This window comes from Coptis chinensis, chromosome 5 (genome assembly GCF_015680905.1).
Source record: "Coptis chinensis isolate HL-2020 chromosome 5, ASM1568090v1, whole genome shotgun sequence".
NCBI classification, from domain to species: domain Eukaryota; kingdom Viridiplantae; phylum Streptophyta; class Magnoliopsida; order Ranunculales; family Ranunculaceae; genus Coptis; species Coptis chinensis.
The window spans coordinates 53,006,734-53,026,199 of record NC_141460.1 but is presented as its reverse complement, the minus strand read 5'-3'; the positions used below and the strand labels follow the sequence as shown (position 1 = coordinate 53,026,199).

Genomic DNA, 19,466 nt, shown 5'->3' with positions numbered 1-19,466 from the left:
CGTTTTTGAGAAAGCCTGATTAAGTAACAAAGTAATATGAACTCCTATAAATGAATATGGATGAGTCCAAGGCTCCAAGCACAAGATGTCTGCTTTTGTATCAAAGGAACTTACTCCTTATGATGTCATCTTCTGTTCTGTTTGAAGTTTGAACAATTTTGTTTTTGTTGCATTTGCCTAGTGAATCCTCTAGACTTCAGAAACAAAGAACAAACAATGTTAAACCAAGGCACACAATGGAACTTTGGATGGTGAAAGTATTTTTCTCCTTTGCTTGTCATTTACATACCTGCAGCTTCTTTGGTATACATATTACCACTAATAATATTACTGGCGCTATACGACATTGAAGCTGCATCACTGAATTCTATGACACTGGCTCTCTTTCAGTAGGAGCTACCCTTCCTGTGTATTTAACAATTCCATATCCCCCATTCCTAAAGATCAATCATTCAAAATGAGTGGAATTGCCTTCCCTTGGTATGTGGTCATGTGGTGCTTGAGTGCTTCCTTTCCCTTGAATTGGGTTCTCCCCCACATAAAAGCGTTTCCAAATTATGCTTTGCTGAAGGTTAAAATGTTTGCTCATCAAAGAAATTATTTAGAAGTTTCAAAGTAGGAAATCACAGAACTCTTTGAGTTAGCACTTTATAAACTTCAAAGTCCTCCAGAGACAAAAAACTATATCAATCTCAATCACAGCAGAGTAGCATACCACAACTTTACTCCATACACTAAGGTCGCTATCTTTCTACAAACTTTTACAATCATCTGGGTCCTAAATACATTATTTTGCGGAAAATAAAAGCAAAGACATTTCTATCCTTAAAAAACTCATTCCGGCAGAGGAGGTGCCAAAGGTTGTAGCTCAACTGACAGCTAAATTGAATAAACATGGTCATTCCAAAGTCCAAACGCACTGTAAAACCTTATCTTATGCCAGAAATGCCGCGTGCTAATATATTTACCTGAACTCAGGCTAAGTTGGCATCTGGCAAGTCTAAGCCGTACCCTAGTCGAAAATGACTCCGACTCACCACTCCGGAGTCATACAACAAGCTCTCCCAATCCACCTCCTCAACCTCCTCTTTCTCTCTTCCATCGCCCTCTCTAATCATCGCTAACATCTTCTTCACTTTCTCCCTAACACTCTCATTCCCTCTCTCCACCACCTCATTCAATACCTCCAATGCTCCAGCTTCCTTAGCCAAATGCCTAAACCTCAAACTCCCACAACTCAGTCCATATAAAGCTTCGACACACTTTTCTTGACTCACTACCAATTCCGCCCCTCTCCTCTTCAACATGTCAACTAACCACTTAACAGCATCTGCATCCAGCATGGCCCCTCGTCCCTCAGCACACATTGCTAAATTATGCAATATAGGCATCACACAACTAACCGACTTCCCTGACTTCATTAAACCAAATAAGACTGAAACTGCTCCGAACTTAGCTAGCTTGGACTGGTTACTCTGAACAAGTGAGAGATGATACAATGCAAGTAACGACTCATAACTAACTCGACGATTCTCTGATTTAAGTAGGTTGAGAAGTGGTGGTAACGCGCCTAACACACCAATTGCAGTTTTATTCTGATCATCAAGAGCTAAACTAAAAATCAAACTCACTGAGTACTCCACAGATTCAGGGAAGCCAAATTTTAACACTTCAACCAAAGGTGGAACTGATCCTGACCGCACGATCTTAACTTTATTGACCATCTCTAGAGACAGATTCACTAAAGATGCAATAGAGTTTAACTGAAGAACTGCATTTCTCGAGATTACAAGAAATCGAAGGGCTGACAGTAAACGAGGGGTACAAAGAGGAATCCTGACTGTTGGATCAGTTCTTGTTATATGTCTCAAATATACCACAGCTTCTTCTTGTTGAAAAACTTGAAAACTATTCAGTTTCACGACCACCTTCTCTTCTTCAGCATTAGCAGAGGAATGTTCAACAGCGATCTTCTCTGATGTAGAAGAAGAAGAAGCAACGGATTCTTCCGAGCTGAACCGGAAATGACTTGGTCTCCTTCTTGACTCAGACTCGGACTCTGATACTTGTGATTTCTTATTGTGCACATTCTCTTGTTCAGAGGCCATCAAGGAACGAACGAGGCTCTCAGCTAGGCTCAAGTCGATAGGCTTTGGTGGAATGAATCTGTTACTATCACACCAGTTTAGAATGGTGGATTTGATGGCAATGTTGGGAATAACAGTAGAAAAGTCGAAGGAAAAAGGTGTAAAGTTGAGGTGTTTACAAACTTGAACACAGTTTCGTTCCAAGGTTTGGCCTGAAGTGACTATTACAGGGTCTGACATTAGTTTTTGAGTAATGGGACAGACGAATTCTTTGGGTGGTGGTGGTAGTGGTGGTCGAGAGAAAGTGATCTTCCATCTGTTTTTGCTACTACCCATTGTTGAGAAAGAGAGGAGCGTAAACTGTTAGATTGGAATACTGATGCTTGTTGGTGTAAAGGAAGGAGAACTGTTGTTGTGTTACTTGCATGGGATAGGTTCATTTCACCTGACTTTGGTTCAAGAGTTGGAATCTCACATAATGAGATTCTGGGATTAAAATAACAGACACATCCTAATCATATATGTACTACTCCTAACTCCGAAGTAAAAGTTTTGATATGAACAGACTCCAGACCTCCAAAGTTGATACAGAAGAAAATAAAAGAGAACCATTTAAAGTGGCCAGGCTAAAATTTTAGAGCATCTCTAGAGCGCTCCATATATCAAAATCTCATGAACAGATCATCTCAATGATTGTTCAAAACCGTTTTACCACGCATGAGCTGGTTTGATTTATCAGCAGTGTGACCGAATCAATGACTTGAAAAGGAAACTGTAGATTACACAAGCTTTTTGCTGGTGTGGGGACTTGGTTATGGGTGATTCAAAAAGTATGACCAAGTCAAGTGAGGGCTAAGCACCTACCACCATACTGAAAGGGTTACTTAATTGCCAAGTCTCCTCTTTATGTTTATGCAATTGGCATTAACTTTAGCTAAACTAATTAATTGAAAAAATGGGATTAACCTAGCTAAATTATTTAAGTCTTGGCTGTAAACGTGCTATGATGGGACCAGCTAAGAATTATTGACCACATCACTTAAAAAGTAATGTTCTAAGATGGAATGGTGAATGATTGCAGATTGCTAAAGACTAGAATTTCATAAGGGTAGGCGAACGTATGTCAGGTATACTGCAAGTAAAGTGCAAAAACTTCTTTACATTAAGAACACACGAAAGAAATTAGAGACATAGATGCCAAACATCCTCAAAGATGGACTTTGTCTTCATTATGCTGCAAGTCGTCATGAGATATTCCACCAGAGTACCACGATCCAACACATTTAATCCATCTTTTGCATTTCAGCAACAACAACAAAAAAGTGCACTGACTACAAAAAGCGACAACAATATTTTTCTTAAAGCAAGGAATATGGTAGCTTTTTTTCTGTTTTAAGTTGAGAACTTTTTCAACTTCGTAGCTTGTCAAACTTTGTCAAAGGCAAGTGTCACGCCCTGTGGTCACGGGTTCTGCTAGTGTTACAGATATTCCAAGGGTTCTCTAAACCTCTAGGGAGTGGTTAAATAGAATGATTTTCTTTGACTTTCTATGCTGCTAGTCTATTTCAAGCAAGTAGTGAACATTGATATTGTGTTTTCTAACTCTTAATCATAACACTTATTCTCTGGACAGAAAGAAGAGCGCATACTTGATCCCTCTGGCAAATGTAAGTTAGCTGAAACATTTTTGGAAGTACAAAAGAGTTATATCATTATTGCAGGAGTTTTACTCAGTGGTTCAGTGCTAGTTATGGAATGATCGTTGAGAAGAAGATACAAATAATATCATATGACGAGAAGAAAATCTTAATTAACAAACTTAAAACCTCATCAGACTCTTGCACTTCAATTTAAAATTAATTTTAAAATCAGACACCAAAAACAAGTATTAACTATTAAGTTTTGGTCCCCCATGACATGAATCAATGACGTCAAAAAATAGAAAAAGAAAAAGAAATTAAAAGCATTGTCATGTTCTGACAGTAAATTACAGTTTTAACAACTAAACATACAGTAAAGGTATCCTTCTTGAAAGCATCAAATTTTAAACTTTGTTAAAAATTGACACGTAGATGCAAAGTTAGTACATTTTGAATTTCTAAAAGGAAAGATATTCTCCTCTATCCAATATGCATTTTCTTCAAATTGTATACATTTACAAACAATGTAATGTCAGGATGCAAGGTTCGAAAAAAAACTTCCCACATTCTTCCTCTGAAAACCTAATCTGTTACATAGATACTAACTGGTTACAATCTATTCTCAAGGATAATTTTCATACCCTTCGAGCAAGCAAAAACTAAAAAAGAAATACCAAATAATCTGGCATATAAACGCCGCCATTAAATTACAGGATCAGATTACCAATTGTTAGTTAAATAAAATAGTGACACTTAGAAACGAGGGTGTACAACTACTGGAAGGAGCCCGTACACAATAACTATCAATAGTCAGGATTCATTAATGCTACCGTTTGGAACGTCCTGCAACAGAAAGGAGAATCTTCTTTCTCGGTCCCTGCAGATCATAGCAACCATTCATAAATACAGAAAGGTAGGTAACATCAAATAACAATAGGCAGTATAACCATGAGTACCTATTACCAATAGAAGAAGAATGATGATAATTGACAGAGACTAGAACACATCGATGGCAATTTAAGAGGCGCTAGACGGTTCAATAATCATATAATGGTTCCACATGTTTCAAATCTTCAAAGAATCTTCTTAAATAATACGAATAGAACAATCAGTGTTACTATTAAAGTATTGGGTAAAAGCAAATGATACCAGCACATATATGACTTTTAACATTTACTATTTTACTTGATTACTTTTTGTTTATATAATTTTTCTTTATGCAATTAGTTTCTCCGCCAAATCTTCTTGAGCTTCCTAACATATTTAAAGAAATATATGATTCAAGTAACAAATACCGTACTGCCCAAGCACATCAGATTTACATCAAGACCAAACTAATAGACCACAATGACAGGCTTCCACAAAACAAATGTGTTATTTCAGTTAGATGCTGCCAGTGAAGGATTGGTTTTAACGAGTAATTATTCCAGTTAGAAGACGAGTATATGGCCCACTACTCAATTGTCAACAAGGAATATTGTCCTAACATTGACCAATTGAGAAGTTCCTCTCCTAACTAGTATAAGCATACAGCAGTGTATGCTCCATCAGTACAAAAAAACTAGGATAGATACATCTCAAGATATACTGATAACAGTCCTTTGAAAGGAAACAGGCCATTACTCTCATCACCTTTTTTTTACGTTTCACTTCTACTATTTGGTTTGTGACCAATGGAAAGACTTATAAACATAACTAACGTCAAAAGCTACTGTTTGGAATCATTCTGATCATGAATACATCCATGCCGGAAATGCTGTGGCAGGACCGAAGTTATAAATAAAAACAGATCGAGGCGCATGCCTAGAGATGTGCTTCAGTGGCATTGGCAGAAAAACAGAAAAATGCTTTGAGCCTATAGCCTCAAATAGCAAAGTAACCCAAGACTCTTAAAACTTACTTCTTCAATCTTTGTTCATAGGACAAAACAACCTTATTCATATGGAAAATTATTCAATTTCAAAAATAGAAACAAAAATTAAGTTCTTTTTTGCCCTTGAGGTGTGATGAGGCATACACCACCTTAAGCCTCTAGATGCCCTAGCACCTGGCAGAACATGGGAGAATATTTAGCGTGTGAAAGACAATGGTTCTGCCCAAGGTTTAAAGAAAGAACGCATAAGAGCCTCGACAAGGCCATCTCCAGTGTGTGTGTGTGTGTGTGTGTGGGGGGGGTGGGAGTGGGGGGCACCCCCTTTGCACCACCATGTATAAGAATAGTCACAAAAATCTCTGTTAAAAGTCTCCGAATTGATTCGTTAGCAATTTTTAAAACGCATAAATTGTAAAAACATAAAATGACTCCAAATTGCTCGATGTTTACCGATTTTTAGCAAATTTTACTATGATTGATAGCTTTGTTTGCATACATGTATTCCTAAAACTTGAACACATCTTTTGACATAGTTAGATTCCTTGAATAAGTTGATTTTTTCTAATTTTTTTGTGTGGGGATAATCATCATGGTAGGGAGATCATATCTACTAAACATTATCTATTAATTCCATGTGTAGGGTTGTACAGATATATATTTGTTGAAATCTCAGAACACTTCGATTGTCCAGTTCAACTATTCTGTTCAAGGACATCCAAGATAACAATGCTCGTCTAGCCCGTGTGGATGTCTGAGGTGGTAATCATCACAAAAATCTTCCTTCGATCATTTCCCATTTGCATGAGACTGCCTTGTTTCAGAATTCATTTTTTCTGATTTCTATGGCTAAACCAATTTGAAGTCACGGTTTTAGTTTTCTACACTAAAAAACATTAAAAATATATGAATAAATGTTGTAACATAGGATGATCATGGAAAGGCATACCATTGGAATTCCCAACTCTTTCAGGTCATGGTCCCCCATTTGCTTTAATGCAGTCATGTCCACCTGAAAATTAAATTCAATTATTTCAAACATCAAGCAATCTGTAGATTTGAATGCAGGAGTAGCATTTGTTCAGCTGATTCTACCATAATGTTTGTGCTGCTTTAATTTATGACGATGTCAAATATAAGCCACAAGCAAAACAAATACATTAAAAACTTAGTTTAATTCTTCAGTTTATATTACGTAAGTATTGAGAAACTCACAAAACTTTCAAAAGTAATAGACTAATAAACCTCATTTGCAAGCACATTGCATTACTAGTTGCTATTAATCTTCATTTTTAGATATATGGCGCACGTAGTGTGGGATTATTTCATGCAGTCTCTTAAGAGTCAGTGTGACACATCCTAAGGTCTGATGCGATGGTTCAACTACTGCCGGTCGCATATTGGCAAAGATGGTAGCTCACGCAATTACATGGTCTTTATGGCTGGAACGTAATCATCGAACTTTTGATGATGAGTCTAGAGATGTCTAGCAGCTGTGTCAAATGTAAAACATTCGTGTGGGATTGGGTGTCTTTCTTACCAAATGTTAGAGGTTTGAACTTTGAAATTGGAAGATCTCATATTTAGATGGGATGCTTTGGTCGAGACTTAGCCAATGTATGTGTGTTTGTACTTCTGGCTGTGTGAATCTTTCACACTGCATTATCCTTTTTAATAAAATATATAGTTTTCCTGATAAATATATATATGGCGCTTACCAAGTTTTAAAACAATTAAACATCAGAAGATTCTTTTCCTTGAGAACTTTAGTTTTTAAAGTATAGATACATTTTCCTGTATTTCCGAAAATAGGTTTAGCGTAAACTGAAAATATGTTGAGGAAGAACCAACCGGCTACTACCTCCATCCATCTCCGAACACGATCATCTCCAACATATATATATGCCTATATATGATACTATATGTCTATATTTCCCCTTGTATAGACGCCTCACCCTCACTTCAGAAACCAATAGTTCCTCCCCAAAAACAATCCCAATGACAGTAAAAGGAGAATCCTCCAAGGTAATTTCCCTCCAGAATTAGTTAGCTAACACTAAAAAAAGGTGAATTCTTTATACGCAAGCTTAATTTTTAATCAATTTGTAACATTCTGAACCACAGCCCACTTTACTTACATCTTTTCATACAACTTATTTCTTTCAATATTCACTCTGATTGGTAGAAGTTATCATCAATTTACCCCTAGCGCATCAAATCCCACTCCCTGGTGAAAGTGGGAATTGATCTCAGATGTTGGGGGCCAACTCACTAAAGCTTGACCAGCCACAGGACACTTTTAAACTTAACCTGAATTTCCACACACTTTTGTATATTTAATAAAAAAGCATCCACCATGTTCTGTACAGAGACCCTCATTCATAAATAAATAAATCCTACTCTATACTCAACCTGACCCTAGAATAGACTAAAAATATAGGAGGGAAAATCAAGGTTTTTCAATTATTAATATCTTGCCTTCTTTAGAAAGGTATTTTTCCAACAAACAGTTTTCTTCACTAACAACTCTAGATCTACAAACACCTATATTTATTTTTTTAAATCGATAAAAGATGAATCTTTGATATAACCATTACAATTAAGGACCAGAGTCCCAGCACCGTGACATATAAATCCTATCATAATTTATTCCCGAACCATAATAATAACCGATAAACGTAATACAAGGAAATTCTACAACCAGTGGGAATGCAAGAAATGCAAAGATACAAAAACAATAACAAAAAACAGCAGAAAATCCAAGGAAGTCAAGCCAGTACCAGGCCCCAAGCATCCAATGAAGACAACACCACCCTCCATCCTCTCTTCCAACTATCCTAGTTCCACCATCGACAATCTCACACCCACCCTCCTCAGACTCTTGCAACAAGAAAACCCCTACACCTCGCTTGATCCCCTGCTAACCATCACGGCACCAAAACATGAACCTATCTACCTATGTTACATGGACAGGCCATATTTCAAAAATAATGTGTGTTGGATACGTATCCACGTGTCCGTGTTGGAAACGACACGGACACATATTGTATGTGATATACCTCAGTTTTTGATATTTCGCCGTGTTAGACACTTCGTATCCGTGTTGGATACGGACACACGTGTCTGTGTCAATGTAACTTAGCTATCTACAAACCGTTACCAAAGTGAAGTAGTGAACCTATCAAAAAATTTGGGCATACTGCTGCAGTCTAGTTCCTGACCAAGTTTACTCTATTTGCCTCCCCACCCACTCTGAACACCTTGCCCATTATCAAATCGATTCCCAAACCAGAAAACCTTGAAGCAAGTTCATGTGTCTAAGCCATATAAGACTACAAAACTCATTTTTCTAAGGCACATGCCTTTGGCAATAAGTTATGATTTCCCATACATTCGAACAGATCTTGCTTATCTACTAGCGAAGTTTCCTCAACTCTAGACCATTTCTTCTTCAGTTCATATCCGTCAAAGGAAAGCGTGGAAAGTGCGTAAGAGGTGAGTAATAATGGCAAACAATTCTAGTTTTATCTGCACATATTAATATGCTTATCTGCGAAAATATAGATCAGAATACTTGCCTCTTCAGCTTGAAAAATAATGGCATACTTCCCCAAACCCAATGAATGCAACAAACCAGAGACGGTAACTGGTTCCTCCCCCTACACCAAAAACAATCGAGAAGAACAATTAAGTACAAGCGGGAACTTAGTATATGAACATGTTGTTGACATCACATCAATTTAAGTTTTTTGTGTACTCTTGTAGCAAAAACAACATCATGGGAACAGTGGGTAACTCTAATCAACCCTAAAAAGTATTAGATTGAAATAGTTTAAGAGAAGTACAACAACACCTACGGACCAGTCACATACCCCCTTAGGACCATTCCCTTCATAACTAATGTATATCATAAGTACCAACTAGTAACACAGGGGTAAGAAGTTATTAACAAATAATTATCTAACTAAAAGAAAGAAGTTAGCTCCATTCTGGAAAGATTCTATGGTTTATACGGTGGTTTGGAACAGAAAATTTTCAACCATTGGAAATTTAAGCGAAGAACGATTCCACTGGTTAAACCAAAATGCGTTCAAGTTACTTCTTTATCTTTTATTTCTTATTCAACACATAGAATTAGTTATTACAAATTATTTCACTTCACGTTAGTCCTGTTTCTCACTCCATGGTTTCCAAGTTCTAACGACTCTGCTGGACTGCTGGTTACTCATTCTACTAAGGATTTTTAAGATGTCATTCTTTTAAATGCACTTCACTGGAAACTAGATTAGTGCTTTGTATTTGGATCAAATTTCCCTTAACCTTTAATTGAGGGAGACAAGGTAGGAAGGACAATCAACAAACATACATATTCTCTAGTCTGTGAATTACTTACAATAAAAAAACAGAAGAAGAAGAAAGGGTCTAACACACACAATAAAGATATAAAAAATAATACTACCAATTATTGTATGTGAAACAATTATTTATAATCACAACAACCAAAAATTAAATAAATAAAGATGTCACAAAATAATATGGGAACTGCACCCAACTCACAAAATCTGCATATGGTAGCAATGTGTAACGCATGCAGTCCATTAATTATTTTAGCATTATTATTATCTTTTAATTTATCTTTCTTATTATTGGATGCCTTAAGAGTTCCCGAACAAAAATTAGCAATAGATGAAGTAAGTATGTTCTGCCATACCATATATGAAATCTTCTGTGTGATTCCAGGTGCAGTTGGAGGTGGAAATCGCACAACTGGCTTTGCAGCTTCAAGTGGTACAGAAATCGTGGGCATAAAAGTTGAAGGCCTTGAAGCATCATGTGTAATTGATGAAATGTGTCTAACTGGTCTTCTGTTATCCATAATTCTTGGAGGAGAGAGACCCCGAGAAGTACCCACAAGTCTATCTGGGGATCCCGGCCTCAATGCACCCAAAGTCCAATTAGAATAAGAATTTCTCATTGAATCCATCTGAACCAAATCATCTGCACTTCTGGTTGGAGGAATTCGCCTTAAAAGACCAGTGGCTTTTGGTTCACGCATTCCTTGTCGTGTATCAGTGGCCTCTGGCTCAGGCATCCTCTGCCGTGTATCAGTTCTCAATGTAGGTTGATTTGTTCTTGACAGCTTTTCACGAAGGTCTATGTTCTTTTGTTTATGTCCATCATCACTACTCCAAGGCTTCCGAGATTTGTTTTTGCGCATGAGTTTGTGGCGCAGGTCATTTCGATTAACACGTACACCTTTAGTGATTTGATGGCATCAAAATTTAGAAGTGAGTAAAGCAGTTGATATAAACAAAAAAGATAATGAGAAAGCAATGCTTGTATCACATTGAGAATGGAAATTTTCTTGTTACCATCCACACCATCATCAGTCAAACTCTTTTTACTACCATCTCTTCTTTGGCTGCATAAAACAACGCAAAGTGAATTAGATGGAAATTCAAAATAGTTATAATAAATTTTCAAGTAATAAGAAATTATTAAACACACCGCTTGGATTTGGGTTGATTATTATTATGTCCCAATCTATCTCTAATAGAACGCTTAGTCCCAGACGATGACGTCGGCACATACTCAGAAGAATTATCTTTTCTCTTCACAACCTTCAAACCAAACCAAATTATTAACTTTCAAAAATAATAATAATAAATAAAAAGTAATGATAAGTAATACCTGACCACTACGCCCCAAGGTGATCGTGACCTGGGGCTTCGAAGACATTCTAATTGAACAAAAATCAGGCTAGTTTTATTAAGTAGAACCCTAAAAAAACAGTAAATAAATTTGTTCGAGCCAAAAAATAAATAATCGAAATGTTTTATGTCCGAAAGTTACCGTTAATTCGGATTCAGCTTTAAACCCGACCCAAGCCTTGAGTCCACATTTCATGGGCTTAGCCCAGCCCAAATGATAATGGTTACGTGGTTTCAATCTTCTCAATTTTTACTAGCATGTGTCCTGTGCTGCGCATCAGTTCGCCAAGTTGTAAAGAACTAAAATGAAAATTGTTAAAAAAACTAAAGAGAAACAATTTTTTGTGAATTTCTCACTAAGAAAAGAGAAACAATTTTCTAAAAATGGAGAAGATATACAATTCCTATACATAAATTTTAGCTTTTAAATTAAGAAGACTATCCTAAAATTATTGAAAAAAGAGGTGGTTCAATTTTAATAGAGATCAGGGAGCCAATTATAATTAATAAATAGGAGAGATATAATTTAAATAAACGTAGGGAGGTGGTTCTAAAATCTTAAAATTGAGAGATTATAAATACACTGTTCGGTTGAGAAGTGTGGTTCCTACAAACCTGGCTATCATATAGTGTAGAGATGCACGCTTAAGCTGCAAAAGACAAAGTTATAAGAAATGTAATGCTATACCGACATACTTATTTGACCTACTCATGTGTCAAAAGTCATAATCATTGATTTATATAAAAATGTCCGTGTGTATTGCAATGCAAACCAACGTTATCCAAATAGTGAGTAGGTCTAAAAAATAGGTCTCTGTAGCACTACTCATAAAAAAGTGTGCAATATGCTCCTAAAATGTAGTTATAAATTTTAAGTTTATTTACCGTTTTAGAATTGAAGATTTAACTCATGTTCTAGATATGTACTATCCATATAAACTCAACAACTTTACGGTCTTCTTTCTATATGGGACTATAAAAGTGTTTTTCAAACTCATTTCTTAACCATTTCATTTCAAGTAGGATAATTTAGGAGACAAATTACTCGTTCATTTTTCAATAGATTTGTGCAATTCCAAATCCTATGTATCCACTACATTATAGATTTTCAATTTGCATATCCATTTTTTAACAATTTTAAAGCCAAGGACGAATGAAATGAAGAAGGCGAATGAAATGAAGAAAATTATCATTGTTATTCTTGTTTGTTTCATATGTATTTATTTGTTTAAGTGACTGTAATGGAGTTTTAGTCTAAAATGTGGTAATAGAGTGTTGTAAGTGACTGTAATGGTGCTGTAGTGGAGTTTCATTAATGAAATGTTATTGGAATTTGTATTTGAAAATTTGAATACTTGCAATGAATGGATGAAATGTTCCTTGAATTTGTGAATAACTTTGTTCAGTTCAGTTCACACATTGTATTGATGTTCAGTAACGTAGTGCAAAATGATGGTCGATTTGAGTCTCATTGTTTACAGGTTTAACGTACGTAAGGTAGCTAGTTAAAAGTTTTGCAGTCTTTGTATTTGTCTTTTGCATTCTTCAGAAATGCATACATATAGGTAAACGAGAATTCTTTTAATATACAGTTTTGAATTCAAGATCGAAAGTAAATTTTCATAAGTGCAAAAATTTCCAGGATAGATTTCAAGTTCAGCTTGCAAAGAAATAAGGTTACGTCAAAGGTTAGATATGATTGAGAAGTACCTCTGTTAAGAAGTAGCTTACTAGCTGGAATCTTTTCATATGGATGATTTGTAAAGTTTTGGTAAGAAATTAATAAGATTGTTGCACATTGTGAGTACATATCCTCCATTTTTATTGTGAAAAATATTATTTGTTTATTTATGTCTTCCCTTTAGTGATAACAGGGGATGAACCTCATCTTTATCTTTTCCTTGTTATGAAGCTAATTATTTCTAAACTCGACACAATTTCACAAAGTCATGCACAACATTTGCATCATGGTTAGACAGATTTTGGGTTGGGGCATGCCTCGTGAATAGACATTAACTTATATCGTCTTCCCAAGCCAGGAGCAATCCCTAATGTTTGCTTGCGCCTAATATTGATAACTGATATTAAAGAAGAGATGAATGTTCGCCTAAACCTATTGGGCTGAGCTTGGTTTTTAATTTGTGGGCGTGAGAATTTTTACTTGAGAACTAATAGGTTCAATTTGGGGGATTTTGAATTTTGATTTATGAGTTGGCGTTGACTTTCACCTCATCCATTAGGCATCCACCAGGTAAGAAAAATTATATATGACATCATCTAAAAAACGAAATACGTCATATGTTGCTAATGACATTAAGCAAACTAACAATTGCGTTTGGCATTAGCAACTTTAGGGTTTTTTTCGCTTAGGAAAAAGTTTAGGGGTGTAACTGGTTATCGGGGGCAAGTTTAGGGGCGACTTTTGTCAAAAATCCCAGTGTTTTATTAATTTGTTTGCACTATTGGTTTGTATTAGGCTTGAAATATTATACACTTGGACACCCTTTGTGTATGTAGCTTGTGATTAATTGGGTTTAGGATGATGCAATGTGAATGTAAAAGACATGAGGTCATTTCGTGTGTAATGTGAATGATATGCTTATTTAGTATTGTTGGGGTTTTTGTTTACGGAATTAGATTTGCTGTACAAGGCTTAACATCCTCAATAGGCACTACGTGAAAATTGAAACCTTTGTGTTTGTAGATTGTGATAGAAAACAAATGTGTGAAATATAAGGGATTGTGTGATTAATTGGGTAAAAAAAGGTGCAATGTGAATGGAGAGATGTGTGGTCTTTTTATTCTTAAGGGAATGTCTTGTATCAAAAGGTCTCTCTATATAAACCACTTTCTCTCTCTCTCTCTCTCTCGACATTCTCAGTGACCTTATGTATTTATCTTCCATGTTGAGTGCAATAACTCTGTTTTTTGTATAACAACAAATGTAATTCCTTCGATAAGGTTTGTGTCACTTGAACAATTCCTTCATTTATTTCGCTTTACCATTGAGAACACACTTTTGCCATTTGTTATTTGAATAAATGTTTAGGAAGGGGAAAAATTTGCATTTTGATCTATCATCTATCTACCCATTTATAAGCATAAATTGATTATGGTATGGTTTCATCTTTTTAGCGCGGTTCTTCCACTCTTAATTAGATATATAGGCTTCCATCACTTTTCTATGTCTGGGGTTATTTATGAAAAAAACACTGCTATCTGGACTTGAACTTCTATCGAAGTCGATTTGCTCAAGGTATCTTATTTTAGAGTTAGTTAGTTGCTTAAAGATGCAAGTACGTTTTTTTTTCAATTTGTTTATTTTTTATTACTATGGAAGCTAGTGGAGGCTGGGTATGAATGAGACTGCTTTTAACACAATTTTATCGAGAATGACTTGAGATATTGTTTGCATGATTTCACTAAAGGATCAATTATTTACGTATTATTTACATTTTGATCATACAGATGACCACATTATTTATTACTATGAATTCCTTTTGGTCATGTGGGATAACTTTGGAGTTTTTGTTTTTAGTTACATTGTGTTGGTTTTGATAGAAGCTATGTTGTCACATGGCATCAGTAATGATTTTCGATCAAGCTAAGACCCTTTAGTAACAATTTTTAAGACACGTCAGTGACTTTCTCCAAACAACAGTAGATATAACTTGACATTACTCTATCAGTCTATTGCCTTATATCCTTATTTTATCTGATATTTTATGATTTTTAGGGAATTGAGGCCTTGGGTCCTGTAGTCATGTTGAATTTATGTCTATGGCTATAGACATTGCTCATGAGTGCATTCATTTGATCATACGTACTATTAACATTATGTAGTTAGTACGAGTTGCATATTGTTGTGTGCGTTCACTATAATTTGTTTTATATATTGAATCTATTTTTTAAGGTTTGGGAGACATGCGTGCATCCTAAAAATTGGAGGTACCTTATAAACTTTTCTACAAATTTTCATGAGTGCAGTAAAAGTACTCACGGCTATAAATGAGTGCTTAAGAATGACCTGCGATCGCATATTTTGACTGTCTTTGATAATTTTTGGTGTCATTGTATTCAATCTATTTTGGTTCTTTGGCATATTTATTATCTGTAATCAACCAACGTTGGATAAACTTTTTCCCTTGATCAAGGTAAGGCGTTATTGTTTCTAATAAAGCAGATTGCTTCCATATATGGATATATAATTTTCTAGATTATGAGGTTAGGATTGTCCTTGGTTGGTCACTGATTTTTTTTTGTTTTTATTTCTTTATGAAAAAATAATACTTCAATAGGGATTTAGTTATATTTTTGTCTAGGGATTTTCTTTGTTTCCATAATACTCCATTATAAATGTTTCGACCCTTGATATTCCACTATAAATGCAAACTGCAGTATATCACAAGCCTTACAAAAGCTTTGGCTTACTGCCATGAGAAGCATGTGAATCATAAAGATCGACCTTGGTATCAACTATTAAGTATCAAACTTGGTCTTGCCGCCTTGGAATTGATGTTTTGCCGCACCAATGACACTTTTGTGATGAATAGTGACGACATTGAAAATGTATGTGTACTTATTATTGGTAGGTTTTTTCTTACTTTTTCAATGAAATAGTCCTGGTGATGTTTTGATTGTAAGAAATAATTAGTTGCCTCGATTTTTAGTTGTTTTGATTGTACGATTTATTATTACTTTATTATTATTATTATTATTATTATTATTATTATTATTATTAGGGTTAACTAGTATTACCACCCCACTAGATTAGCCAATTATGATTTCCCCCTTATTATATGGGGAAATTAGGGTCTCCTCCCCTCCTAGTACACACAAAAAAAAAGTCAACTTGGGTGGGGGGGAGGTGTCCTAATTACCCATCTAGTAGGGGGAAAATCCTAATTGGCTCATCTAGTGGGGTAGGTGGGGGTAACACTAACTAACCCTTATTATTATTATTATTATTATTTTTGTTTTTGTTTGATAGTACCTAAAACTTGATCAAGTCCTTACCACCATAATGAAGTCATTATTGATCAGAAATGGAAAAACCTTTTGTGTATTTTGAGATTTTTTTTTTTTTTTTGGCAAGCCTGTTTTAAATGAGATCAGTAACTCTTTGATGCTAGCGGGGTTTGAGCCCCAGACCTCTGGTATTTTGAGATACTTACTTATATCTATCTATGTTGGCTTTATTGTAACTATGTTTCATATATTGTATGTCTTGTAGCGTATTTTTTTCCACTAAATTGAGAAAAATGTACACATCAAAACACTCTTGATGTCATTAGGTGTGCAATATAAGATGTTGTCATTTTCTCTTTTAATTGTTTCAGTTCGAATTATTAGAAACAAACCTCAAGTAAAATGGATATCAGTAGAATGTGTTATAGTTACCATGGCTATGTAGTGTGGGTTGTCTATCAATAAGCAACAAATAAGTATGTAGTATGTAGTACGTGTTGGTTTTTAATTTTTCTCAAAAAGCTTCAGACTCATTTAAGAACCTTGGTTCAATTTTTTGTAGGTATCTTTTTGTATATATATATATATATATATATATTCTAGGGGAGTAAATTAAAAAAAAAATGTATGAATTGAAATAAAAATTCATACATTAAAAAATAAAAATTAAAAAATACAAGGGCTTCTTGGGGGGGCATGGGGGGCATGGCTTAGCACCCCAAGAGTATCTAAAGTTCAAACTAGGTTGTTTCCCATTTGGCAAAACCAAACTGGTTACAACATTAGAAAGCAAAAAAAGTACATAGACAAACCCAAAGACCAATCAATGCCCAAAGGTTCAACTTTTGTTACAAGCCTCGTACTCCAACATCAAGCACCGCTTGGCTATATGAGAACACCGTCTTACCTTTTTGTGATTGTCTCTCCTATGTTCTTATGATCCTCCTTAGAAATCTATGGATTAAGAATGCCTATATATTGTTGTGTCATCTTTGTTAGCGAGATCATTTGCAAATAAACTCAAGAATCTCAAATTCTCAATCTTGATTATCTTTGAAAATTGGTTGTTGAAGTTCATGTGAAATTGCATCTCAAGAATCTCAGTCCAAGAAGTGAGGCTATGGTGTTACTGTACATAAGATTAGATTCAGAGAAGAATCTTTTTGTTTTTATCAAACAAGACTTCTGAATTGTGATCATCTCATATCACCTCAATTCTTACATGGTAAGTAAATTGTCAACTTAAACTCTACACGCCTCTTGGACGTTGTTTTATGTAGATTTCATTTTCATATCAATGTAGACTTTAGTCCTTTTAATAGTTTATTTTGTTATAGTACAATCAGCATATAATAATACATGGAATTCGATCTAATGCGTGTGTTTTGTGGCTTCATTTGTTGATCAAGGGAACTTTTGTTTATAATGGAAGTTCAATTATGGATTATGACTATGGTTTTGAAATGTTGATTATGATTGAATATTATGAGGTTTATGATTATGAAAGTCTTAGGAATTTTGGATTTTTGTTTGGTGGCAGGATTGTACTATGATCATTATTCCTCCACCAATTGGTATTAACCAGCAAGTTTTGGTGTGAGCCCTGTGAAATCAGTCACAGTGCTTCCACTTCCTAATTGTACGTGTTAGGGACTTTTATAAGAATAGTTGTTTCAAACCCATATTGGATTGCATGACACTCCTGATTGCATATGCATAATGGCAATTTCTTGCACATAGATGATGGAACTTGGTTTGGTACTGAATATGTCTGGCTTATTAGAATAAAATAACAGATGATATAAAGTATGGTTAATAACTTATCAGGGTACAAAATTACATGTGATCGACTTCAATGGAGGTGTAAGAGAGCTGGAAGAACTTGGTAGGCACGGAAGATTCAACATATGTCATCTCAAGTTTGTTGTTAAGTTGGTGTGAATTTTGTTTGTCTTTTTTGGTGATTGTTTTTATGTATAAATTGAAATATAGTGCGTACATCCTAATCAGTGCCAAGAAAAGGGTAAGTTAGCAAATGAAATTGCAAGTGTTTATTTAATATATATTTGTACAGATGATAGGAGAAAAGGCAATTTCATAGTGTGACTATTTAAAATAAATGCGTAATTTTCATAGTACAAGTCTTTTAGTCCTGTTTTGCACATTCTAACTAGTTTAATTAGTGCAAAACGATTGGAATTGGGCTCAGACTTCAGAATTATTGGACATATTATGTCTACAGAATTTAAAAAGGCGTATCTTTAGACTCAGACTTAAAAAATTGGGCATATTATATGTCAAAACGACTGGCTCGAAAAACTCTATCTAATGGTATGAGGCTCATTTACACAAAATCCTTAGAAGTGGACGAAAAATGCGTTGAAGTAATTTCCAGCAATTTTAGACCTTTTGGACTTAATCTTTTGGGCTTTGGACTCGGTTTTGTATCCCATAACCTCCAACCTCCATTAAAAATACATTCAAGATTTAATTTAATTGATTTTTCTTCATTATTATGTTTATTTTATTTGTTTTGCTTCATTGAATCCGATAAAACTATACTAAATCTTCGAATAGAGGGAGTTTTAAGAAGTCTATGTGATGTTTATGATTGTTTAGCTTAATTTATTGTGTTATTTGTGTTCTAAGTTTGGTTATTGTGAAATTTAGAGATAAAAATCACGAAAATCAAACTAGAGATTAGAAACTCCATGAGATTAGTTCCATGTCTATGTCTTGATATTAACTAAGAAATTAAAAATGGTGATTTGGCAAAAAAAAAACAGAAAGATGTCATTTGGAAAGACAATTGGATTCTTGATTTCTTTCTCCTTTTTTGAAAAACCTTTTGGGCCTAAGCCTATTGATGTGTAATGTGTATATGGTGGCCCATATTGTAACGGTCCGCCGACCATACGATGGACATCCAATAGTAGTGATTTTCCCTCCGAAAACAGCTTCCCAGCATACAAGCTCTCAAGCTTTTTAACTATATTAGCAAAAGGCACGGCTACACGCACATTTGCAAGTTTGCAACTGTGTAGGCAGCTATTGTTGACTAAGTCTTGGAATAGAGTAGGGTTACATTAGGTAAATAACCATCAAGTATAGGGGCAAAAACATTATAAAAATAGAGAAGTGATTGAGAGATACATAAAAAAATATTAAAATACTATTGCAGGACTGTAAT

At 35.0% G+C, this 19,466-nt stretch overlaps 1 protein-coding gene, 1 long non-coding RNA gene and 1 pseudogene across 3 annotated transcripts; 1 reads left to right on the top strand and 2 right to left on the bottom strand.

Annotated features, from left to right (window-relative positions):
- Nucleotides 1-616: 616 nt before the first annotated feature.
- LOC147497915 (U-box domain-containing protein 40 pseudogene) lies at nucleotides 617-2,810 on the bottom strand (annotated as a pseudogene). The gene has a single exon (XR_015194164.1). The product of XR_015194164.1 is annotated as a U-box domain-containing protein 40 pseudogene (transcript).
- A 1,372-nt stretch (nucleotides 2,811-4,182) lies between these two features.
- On the bottom strand, nucleotides 4,183-11,436 carry LOC147497914 (Sterile alpha motif (SAM) domain-containing protein). Its single transcript, XM_086560188.1, has 7 exons — nucleotides 11,289-11,436; nucleotides 11,106-11,218; nucleotides 10,970-11,019; nucleotides 10,309-10,853; nucleotides 9,176-9,256; nucleotides 6,547-6,609; nucleotides 4,183-4,604 (listed from the first exon to the last, which is right to left on the bottom strand). The coding sequence occupies exons 1-7, from the start codon at nucleotides 11,334-11,336 to the stop codon at nucleotides 4,554-4,556; spliced, it is 951 nt and encodes a 316-aa protein (XP_086416314.1). The 5' UTR covers nucleotides 11,337-11,436; the 3' UTR covers nucleotides 4,183-4,553.
- Nucleotides 11,437-16,993: 5,557 nt separating this feature from the next.
- LOC147497913 (uncharacterized) lies at nucleotides 16,994-18,317 on the top strand. The gene is made up of 2 exons (XR_015194163.1): nucleotides 16,994-17,501; nucleotides 17,817-18,317. It is a non-coding gene; the product is annotated as an uncharacterized LOC147497913 (long non-coding RNA).
- Nucleotides 18,318-19,466: the final 1,149 nt, after the last annotated feature.

What these genes read in the sequence shown, in the direction of transcription:
- LOC147497914 (XM_086560188.1), bottom strand. Translation starts at nt 11,336, where the DNA reads ATGTCTTCGAAGCCCCAGGTCACGATCACCTTGGGGCGTAGTGGTCAG. An exon ending in GACTGATGATGGTGTGGATG is followed by an intron (nt 10,854 to 10,969) that starts GTAACAAGAAAA and finishes AAATCACTAAAG; the next exon opens with GTGTACGTGTTAATCGAAAT. An exon ending in TTATTTTTCAAGCTGAAGAG is followed by an intron (nt 6,610 to 9,175) that starts GCAAGTATTCTG and finishes TTTAATTTTCAG; the next exon opens with GTGGACATGACTGCATTAAA.